This window comes from Vigna angularis, chromosome 3 (assembly GCF_016808095.1).
Source record: "Vigna angularis cultivar LongXiaoDou No.4 chromosome 3, ASM1680809v1, whole genome shotgun sequence".
NCBI classification, from domain to species: Eukaryota; Viridiplantae; Streptophyta; class Magnoliopsida; order Fabales; family Fabaceae; genus Vigna; species Vigna angularis.
In genome coordinates this window covers 21,758,325-21,768,696 of record NC_068972.1, presented here as the reverse complement: position 1 = coordinate 21,768,696, position 10,372 = coordinate 21,758,325, and the positions used below count along the sequence as shown (strand labels likewise).

At 32.0% G+C, this 10,372-nt stretch overlaps 2 protein-coding genes across 3 annotated transcripts; one reads left to right on the top strand and one right to left on the bottom strand.

Moving 5' to 3' along the window:
- On the bottom strand, positions 1 to 429 carry LOC108326388 (uncharacterized). Its single transcript, XM_017559877.2, has one exon. It carries the CDS (start codon positions 427 to 429, stop codon positions 1 to 3), a length of 429 nt encoding a protein of 142 aa, XP_017415366.1.
- A 6,968-nt stretch (positions 430 to 7,397) lies between these two features.
- Positions 7,398 to 9,951, top strand: LOC108326387 (uncharacterized). Of its 2 annotated transcripts, XR_008247536.1 has the most exons (3): positions 7,398 to 7,645; positions 7,778 to 9,586; positions 9,683 to 9,951. XR_008247536.1 is itself a non-coding variant. In XM_052874106.1 (2 exons), the coding sequence occupies exon 2, from the start codon at positions 8,006 to 8,008 to the stop codon at positions 8,594 to 8,596; it is 591 nt and encodes a 196-aa protein (XP_052730066.1). In that variant the 5' UTR covers positions 7,398 to 7,645; positions 7,778 to 8,005; the 3' UTR covers positions 8,597 to 9,951. The 2 variants fall into 2 exon arrangements, 1 of the variants encoding a protein (XP_052730066.1); XM_052874106.1 differs by having other exon boundaries at positions 7,778 to 9,951.
- The last annotated feature ends 421 nt before the right edge of the window (positions 9,952 to 10,372 follow it).

The window sequence follows — 10,372 nt, the reverse complement described above, 5'->3', positions numbered from 1 at the left end:
TCAGTTTCCTCTGTTTTTGTTCTTGGGCACGGTAACCATCAGCTTACCGCCGCTGCACACGGCGGTCACCATCTCCGGTTGGGTCCCCGGTGGAAGTCGGAACCGCCAGAGACCAACGCCTAGAGAACTGTACTGCCGCTGACCCGCCACCGCCACATCACTGCCGTCCATCCTCTTGATCACGATTTTGGTTATCCCCGGGAGAATCTCGATGGCCAGAGCTCGCACGCCACCGGCGTTGCATGACGCGACGAAGCGAAAAAAGTGCGGCGTTTCCTCGACGAAAACGTCGTCGGAGGAGGAGCAAGGAAGCTCTAGTATTTTGGAGAAGACGTGAGGAAGTCTCAATAGCTTCTTGGTCGGCGGCGATGAAACGACACCGCGCTGGGAAGGTTTTTCTGCGAAAGGTTTGAGCGTCTTGGCGAACATAGTATAAGTCCCTGTTTGGATGCAGCAAATTAGAGAGAAAAAAAATGAAAATGGAGGGAGAAATTGTTATTGTTAGAGAATGGGAATGTATGTATGTATATACATAGGGAGTTGAAAAGGATGGTGTATGAAGGAGGAATCGTTAAAAGGTTTGTGGGGGAAAGGAAAGGAATAGAATCCCTCTTAGTTTTGTCTTGGGATATTGAAATCTTAGTGATCATTCCTAATACCACTTTTCATCTTTGTCATCTCTCTCACGACATAACCATTTCTTTGTTATTTAACACCATCAGAGTCATAGAAAAAAACCTGAGAATTATAATATTGTTTGTTTAAGTGGTTGGTTCCTGTAAGTGCAGTGGCATGCAGGTGCAGGCAGGTAGCTAGGTAGCAAATTAGGATAGTTTTATTATTGTTTGGCAGAACATAAGATAAAAAGATGCCCATCCAAATCGAATAGAGTCCGTCAGACTCCACTTTTCAGTGTGCCTCTCTTGGCCATTCAAACCCATACAAAGCTCTCAGCCACACTTTTATAGACATTCCTATTCTACTCAACTTCTGTATTTTCTATATTATACAAATTTTGGAAAGCTTTTTTTTAAAGATTTTCCGAATAAATAATTAAGAAGTCACCTTTACTAAAAATAAAATAATTCTTTTAAAAATATTGCGGTGTAGATAGAAATTATTGAGGTTTAGGAAGGAAGTGTCAAATTTTCCATCTATATCTCCCAATTATCTGTGAATATCGAATAGGTTTTATCTTCCTGTACCCCTGTCATTAGTACTTACACTCGATACTAAAAAGAAAATTATTAGAATATCCTTTCCCACTGAGCCACTCCACGCTGTGATCATAGTCGTCCATGCACCTTTCACTAGAAAATGCATTATGGAATCTTTCATTTATGTTCTGCAAATCTTGCTGGAAAAAATTTTGTTCCACAAACCTCGTTCCATAACACATTTCATGTGTCTTCTTTCTAAAAGTTCGTTTTGGAACGTATAATATATGTCCGTATAAACTTGTTTTAAAAATATATTCTAAAAAGATAGTTCCAATAAAATGCATTTCATATATTACAAAAGGCTTATTCTCGAAATCCAAAATATTAGTTGTTTTCGTATTTATGTTAGTAAGACTCCGGAAGAGTATAGAAAACTTAAATTTTAGACAAATTTATTTAAAGAGTTAAATATATTTTTGGTTTTTTTAAAAAAAAATTATAAATAGTCAATGTTGGAAACTTTTATTCTGTTTTATCATATTACTTATGAGTGATTTTGATCCTTTATTTTCAATGGTATTAAATTTTTTTGTCAAATGCCAAAAGGTGTTGCACTTAAGCATTGTTCTGCTTACACATAGAGTGATACATGTTTGCCACTTGAATATTATTTATTGGATAAAAAATTAATTGTTTTATAAAATGCAGTACAGTTTTAACGTTCAAATGTTTTAATTAAAACGAAGACTTTTAAGCAAATAGAATGAATGATAAAATGGAAAACTTGTACTGCAATTGAAAGGAATTTTGAGGATTAAGATTTTATAGTACTGTAGCTTTGGAATTATGAAGAGGAATTCAGGATCGAAGTATACGACATCGTCATGCTCATCTTCACATTTAAGATCTTCATAGTTGAGAGCAAAACTTTGTGGATACGGAAAAATAACATTGCTTCATGAAGCAACCACCCACCGTCAATAATAATGGAAGATTTTTTTGACTAAAAACTGGGCAATAATATTAATCAAGTTGTGGATGGTTATGAAGGGTAATGCATTTGTTGATAACATGGATCAATAATATATAATAATGTAATATGTTTAAAAGTTATTTTTAATAAAAATGTTACTATTTTGTCCTTTGGTTTGTTAGGTGTTAGGTGTGTTTAAAGTGTTTTTATCTTTTTTTTAAGTTCATATGTCTTATATTTTCTAAAAATGGTTCACGTTTGTCTTTTTTTCTTAGGGTTTTAAAAATGCACAGGACAGAATTGTCTCTTCCAAAACTGAATAAGTTGGACACTTATTTATTACAGTTTTGTCATTAACATTTTTAATGCTTTAAAAAAAACGTGAACCGTTTTTATAAAATATGGAAAGTTTGTGAATTTTTAAAGAAAAATAAAACCACTCTAAATATACTTGAGAAACCGAAAGACCGAAATAAATATTAAACCTAAAATTAATATGAAATAAAAAATTTAGTATATATATATATATATATATATATATATATATATATATATATATATATATATATATAAACTAAATTTAAATCACGAAATCACATTTAATATTAACACATAGCATTGTCCTGAATGGTAGTGTTATATAATAACAAAATGTTTTACAAAAAAAAATTAAAAGGATAATATATTGATGTTGACAGGCGTCATATTGTTTAATAATTTTTTTCTAAAAGTAACTTAATTGATACACTTTAGAACTTTTTTTAAAAGAAGGACTAACTTCAAAACTTTTCTAGCAAGGACTAATAATTAAATATTTTATTTAAGACATGTAAAAGCTTGATTTTTCTCTTGTAACTAATCTTATTCATAAGGTTTCGTTTTCCTTTATGATGTATTGTATATCAAAGGGGTTATAAAACAATTTATACTTTCGTTTTTTTTATATAAGATTTTTAATTATCTTTTCATATTTAATCCAAAACAATTGCATATATGGAAGAAGAACAATTGTGATAAATTACACAAAAAGGTATAATAATAGACTTGGCTAGGAATAGGTGCACTCTACTTTTTTTCTTTTACCATCTAAATTTCAATGGTTACACTATAAAAAAAATCAATGAATAACTATCAGTAAAAAAATAATTGGTCATTATATTAATTAAGTTACACATTATTTTATAATTTGAAAATTATAGACATCTAAAATAATCTTTATTATTTTAAAAAAACTATAATTGATTTATGAATTAGGTTTAAGTTGTTTTATAACATTAGTTACAAAAATTTTAACTATAAACTATTGTTAAATTTTAAATTAGTTCTTAATTAATTTAGAGACTAATTTATAATGTAAATAATTAATGTTAAAAACCAATTTAGATTTTAATTCACAAATAAAATTTTATTAATAACAATATCTATTTTAGATATTAATAATTTTTAGTTTATAAAATAATATAAAACTTAGTCAATATAATAATTAATTTTTTATCTCTAAATTAACTATTATTTAATAATTTTCCTGTATTGTTATCCTTGGACCCTTCCATTAAGACATCTTATTGTTAAGGATGCAAAGTAGAAAAAACAAGAAAATTGAGGAAAATGCATATATTATATCTTGTGTAAATGAATTATATATTTTAATACAAGTGTCTACATTAATAACTTATTAAGGGTTTTTTTGTCCTTTAACTTGTAAAAATTGAAATTAGTCCATCTTGGAAACTTTGGACTAATTTAGTCTCTGATCTTTAGAATTGTGTGAATTTATTTCTTTTAACCAAATTTTGTCAAGTGTATTTGAGGTTTTAAACACGTTTATCAACTAATATAGAAGAAAAAAAATGTTTCAAACAATGTAAACAACTCAAATGCTATCATGAAATGCATTTGAGACATCAAATAAACTTAACAAATTTTGGTTAAAACGACTAAATCCATGCATTTATAAAGTTTAGAGACTAAATTTAGTCAAAGTTTTAAAAAGAGACTAATTCAAATTTTTACTAAAAGTTAAGGAATCAAAAACATATTTAATCCTTAGATTAACTCAATTTTCTATTAATTCAGACTCAAGTTTGAAACAACTCCAAACATTTTCTTGAGCTTTTAAAATCTTTTGATCTTTAGAGATTTCGTAATAGTGTGAATTGGTCGTGCTTCACTTCTACCATTAATAAACTCAATCTTTTTTTTTGTAAACTTGATCTTTAAGATAATGAGATTGACCTTAATGTGCTTTGACATTGCATAAGATGAAAGTTGTTTAATTAATTTGAGAAAAATGATTTTTTTTTAAACTTAAAATAAAATCAAACTTAAAAAAAAGGAAAGAAAAGCTTTCGATACACGGGCCTTTAGGCCGAAACCCACTTTTACATTCAACATGCTATAATCCACCATAATCCTCTTCTAGCGACGTTTAACTAAAGGTGTCAACTTGGCCAAGTCTTGATCCATGTGGTATAGGAAAAAAACCACATGAAAAAAGTCCACAGCACCAAAAAGCCAATAAAAGCTCGTGAGTCAGACCAACCATAGATTCGATGAAAAAAAATATAAATAATTTTAAATAAAATATTAAACCTTTGGTTTAGGCTAACATGTCTCGATCTTCAACAAAATCGACTAGAATTTGATTGGGCTTGCTTGGACAAATTTTCCAAATTTGGATAAAGTTCAGCTAGTGTTGACTCGACCAAATTTTGGTTGCGACACACTTAGTCGAGTTAGGTTGAATTTCAACCAAGATCGACTTGACCAGATTAAGCCAAATTTCAGTTGTGGTTGAGTGATAAAATTCAGTCGAGGTTGACTTTACAGAATTCGACCAAATTTCGCTCGGGTTGACTCGGTAGAACCCATCGAATTTGATCGGGGTCATCTAAGTCGGTTTGGTTGGGCTCGTCTCAACTTGTTTTTTGGCTAGCTCGTCTTAACCATTAACTTGTGTCGACTTATCTTGACCTTTGGTTTGAGCATACTCATCTCGATCTTCGATCTATGTCAACTTATCTCGACATTTGGCTCAATCCGACCCATCTCGACCTACAATCCAATCTCATCCTTCAATTTGGATTGACCAATCTCGTCCTTCGGTTTAGATTGACCTATCTCAATCTTTAGCACAAGCTGACCCATCTCATTTATCGAGCCAGACCGATTGGTCTAGACCTTATGTCCTAGACAGCCCAATCTGATCTCCCATCTAAAATAGTCCATCTCAAATTTTGGTTTAAAACGATCCATCTCAATTTTCAATCTAAACTAATTCGTTTTAACTTTCGATTAATAAGAGACTGAATCGATATATAACTGAGACTAAAAGTATTGTTTTTAAAACTTAACTAAAATTGTACAGTAAAATTAAACTCACATTAAAGGTGATCCTATCTTACTTGATCCTGATATGAAACTTTTAGAACCAAGGCTTTTGCATTATGCTTTCAACCTACGTTGACCCTTTTCCATGAAAGAATATTCTCGATTCAACGCATTGTAGGAGACTTGACATCTCCAAACACAATTCAAATTCGTGTAATAAACATATCCTATAACTATAAATTTTTAAAATCTAAGTTATGAGATTTTTCATTCGTAGACCATGAATTAAATTAATAAACATAGTGATTATAATAAATAGTGAACCAAAAATAATATAAATTAATAAAATAGTAAACTCCCTTATAATTTTATAACAAATTTAGAAATTAGTTTTGTTTATAATTTTTGTTACAGAATTTCAAATAAGGTAGTTTCTAAACATAATCCAAAGTTTTTTTTTACCTAATCAATGAATTTATTTGTTGTCCAAAATTAGAAATTTTCATTCACATAAAACAAAACAAAACATTACGCATAATTTAGAAAATTGACTAAGTTAGAGTATAATGAAAGATGAATCACTTTAACTAAATGAAGCTTTTTAGAACACAAGATAAAAAGTTAAAGTGAGGTAATTCATATGAAGATTGAGGTAAAAAACAATTAAGAGATGAATACTAAAGATAGATTGAGATAGTAAGAAATAACAGAAAGAAGCAAACTAAAACATAAACTAGAAAAATATAAAGAACCTACTTTAGACATGAATATTTTTATAGTTTCAATTTCCAACAAAATATATATTTTTATAGTTTGTCGCTCATTTAAATGATTATATCCTAAATACAAAGTATTACAAATTCAACTTAGAAAAGTTATAAAAAATCAAGAACACTGAAAAATTTGAATTCAATTTTGAAAGTAGAACATAAAAAAGGTAAGTCATAGAGGATAGAAAGAGAACTTTGAACAAATGTTTAAAATTTTTGATGATTAATAAACAAATCAACTTTTTTTTCATTTCTAACTTCTGCTAAGTTTAGTACAAAATGATTTTGTCATCTCTAATTACATAAAAAAAACTAAATATAGACAAATTTTTAAACAATGTTATAATTACGTTAGTTACACAAAACGACACGCGCTCCTCCTTACATGTCATCCTTTTCACCATCCAACATACATTTGCAATTGTAACATGTTAATATGTTCAGTAATAACAAATATTTTTATATATTTTCAAAAGGTGAAATAATAATATAACTAATCTCGTCTTTAACAAATATTTTCAAGGCACCTTATTTTTCAAACTGAATATGTTTAAAAAAAATAAAACAATATATAATTACTTTTCTACAATTTGTTTTTCATAAAACTGAGAGAATAAATCTCAATATTTTCCCATTTTTTAATTTTAAATTGTGTTTGTGAAATTTGGAATTTTTGATAAGATTGGGGAAACGTAGGTTTTTGGCAATGTCATACCTTTCGGCGGACACAATAAAGCATAAATATACTTTTTCTGAGACTGCTTTAGTTAATCCCTTTATAGTTTACCTTGCCAAGTAAAGAACAGACCTCTCCAACTGGCACGTGTACATCGTAGCAGGTGATATGCACAAAGGTGGATTAAAAACCGGCACCAGCAGGTTACCTTTAGGTACAGTGCATGTCGTACCTGTTGAAGGTTCAACACTTGCACAAATCTAATCCAGCTCAGCATTTACACAATATTGGTTGTAATTATTTAATTAAGAAGAAAAAAAAGAGAGAGATGGAAATTATGATTTAAAAGGAGTGACGCAATAAAGAAAAAAAAATGAAAGCATAACTCATATTGACCAGACCAACCACTCCTATTATCACTCACATTATATTATATTATATTAATTAAATTAAATTAAATATGAACTAATACAGATATATAATGATATTGGTGTATAGAGTGATGACGAGGTTCATCTCATTTTCAGATCCAGTGCTGGGGAGCTGGTTTTTTTTGTAGATTTTTCATTTCCAACCATGCAACTTTCAGTGCTTCCAAACTAAATCAAACAAAACCATAAATCAAATACAAGTTAACCTACACCATAAAACCACTGTAGTTCTGAGCAAAAACCAACTCTACTATCATACCCTTCTCGTGTTCTCCTTTTGAATTTTTTTTCTCTTCCAGTGATGGGTAATTTTCGTGCTCCCTCTTGAGAAAATGTTGATTTGATGCCTAAGAAAGTACAATTTTTTTTTTAAATAATTTGTATGGCAGTGTTTTAATATTCTTTTTTTTTGTATTCTTTGCTCTCTTTTTTTCCAGTGTCAGAAAGCTTCTGTGGTTGATTTGAACCGGTGAGATTTCTACCTGGGTGTTGTAGTTGTGGTGGACAAGGTTTTCGGTTACATGCTTGGTTTGGGAGGGAGATTATCTAGAACGGCAAAGATTTTGGTTTTGGGCTGGTCTTTGATACCTTGTACTGAGTTGTAGTACTTGGATCTAGTAGATATAACCTGTAAATCGCTCTTTGACTCGGTTATTGTGGGTGTTATGGAGACCCTTTTTGTTGTTGAGCAGCATAAGAACCAATACTACAGCAGGTCCAAGTCCCAGGGTCATGCTCGATTCGGGGGTTCACCTTCCAGGGGCTTTAGGGATATCAATTGCAGGACTTTTGAGTCTGGGAGGACAGGTATATTGCCATCTCCTTTGAAATCTCATGGTTCCCCTAAATCACCACCTAACTCTGACTACAAAACGTTTGGGAAAGTAAAAGTTACTCCCAAGAGCACCCCAATTCCCATCAATGGTATAGCTTGTAGGAGAAAAGAGAGAGAAGATGTCCCTGGTGGTGTTGATCTTTTGCTTTCTGAGTTATGGGCTGGTCCTACCTACTCAAATTCTCCACCTCCTAGTTCCTTACCAATTCCCAAGTTTTCTGTCAAACCAAAGAGGACTGTGTCCCTTAATCTTCCTGGTTCCTCCCCTGAGATTGAAATGCGCCCGGTGGCTAAATCTGCACCCTCTTCCCCTGCCAGGGAGCATTTGGATTTGCCTTTTACTAGGGATCTCTTTGTTAATGCTGATTCTGCTACGAAGACCCTGTGTCGGATTCTTAATCTTAACATCAATGACCACTGAAATGCAAGGAGGAATAGGCTCCTGTAAGAAAGTCCTTTTAATGAAAGTGGGTTAGTGTTAGATATGTGTAGATACCAAATAACGTTTGTAAGCTAGTAGTCTAAGTTTATGTAGCTTTCGGTTGTGGTGGTACCCTTGACAATCTTGGCTGTCATGGTGGGTCAACATTCTCCTGATTTTGGAAGTGGATGGAGCTTAGCTGTGGAGAGGGTAACTGGGTGTGTACTGGAGGAATCTATTGAAAACAGGCATTGCTGTGGATCATGCAAGGAAGCTTCCGTGAATATGGTTGGTATGTAGAATGGTGGTAATGATGGGTAGAAGTGGCATGGGATGGACTTTAATATACTGGACCTGAAGAAAGTTTCATTCAAGTTGAATCATCCTAAATATATGATTTAGATTTCTTAGCATCATCTCCTTACAGAGTAGTTAACTTTTCCTTGTTCTCTCGTAGGAAGGTCTCTTGCTTTAGATACTGTGTATATGATTTCAAATTCTCACATCTCCTTCCCTGTCCGCTCTCTCTGTTTCTTCTTTCTAATGTTCTTAATCATTCAATCTTCTATTCTAATTTCTTTTTGCTTGCCTTCTCTGCCTGACATGATTTTATGGTGCTCATAGGTGCCATATCAGTCTTCTTCTACATGTTTATTCAGTTTGCTTGCTACTTACCTTTCTCACCTGTCTTTCTTTTCCCCTAGTCATTTTGTTTCTCTTTGTTAATTTTGTATTAGCAATCCTCATTGAGGGTATAGTTTACCCTTCAGTATCTTTTTCTGTTTTTTTTCGAAGAAAAGTAAGAAGGGATTTTTATTAGTCTTTGTAGTATCCGCTTCAGATTTTAGGATCAATCCATGTCACTCCACCTACTAGTAAAGCCCTGAAATGTTCAATCCAAGTTATGCTTATTTCCTTAGTCCTAGTAGTTCTCTCCTGGTTTATCTTCCATCTCCATGGAGTGTTGACCATGCTATGCCAAATGTTAAGGTATGATCTTACTTGGTCATTATTCAAATACTTGTGCTATAATCTTTTCATGCCATTACACTGCAGTTGCTAAGAATTGTTCAATGTGTTCATCAGGGTGGCAACTTACGAAGGCTGTTTCAGTTGTGAATCGTGAGTTGTGGTCAGTTGTATTTCAGTTGTTCTACGTAGTGTGCCTTGTCTGTGTTTCTTTCTTTCTGCCTCTGTAACTTGTGGAATTTGTCTGGTCTGCTTAAATGTAATGTTGGTGATTGTTATCTAGATTGCATTTTGTATCTTAATCAAATGCTTATTCTCCTGAGTAATTTACATAGAAATTCGTCCAAGGCTATGGCCTATGGCATGATTACATGCAGTTTTATGAACTTATGTATCTTATGTCGTTATTTGGTCTTTAAATGCATTGAATTCCTAATACTGATGGAACTTGGATTACTAAACATTCAGCAGTGATTTAGTATCATGTTAGAATAATTACAACTCAGAATGGTCTATAATCTATTTCCTGCTATGGCAACTGCATGTTTGGTTCAATTGTATAAACAAGTTGGCACGAGGGAACGTGCAGGGGTAAGGTGTGGAGTACTATATAACATTCCTAAAATCTCAAAATATTTCAGTAGTCTTATTAGGATACTTGTTCAGTTCAGTTCATGTGATATCAACAATTTCTCTTTTAAATTTTCGTAGCAGTAGCTGATGTTTGTGTACCTGACCTAATTCTAAACCTATCATTTCTAACTCATTTTTTGTCTGTTCCTTCAGTTCTAGGTTAAATATGGTCCA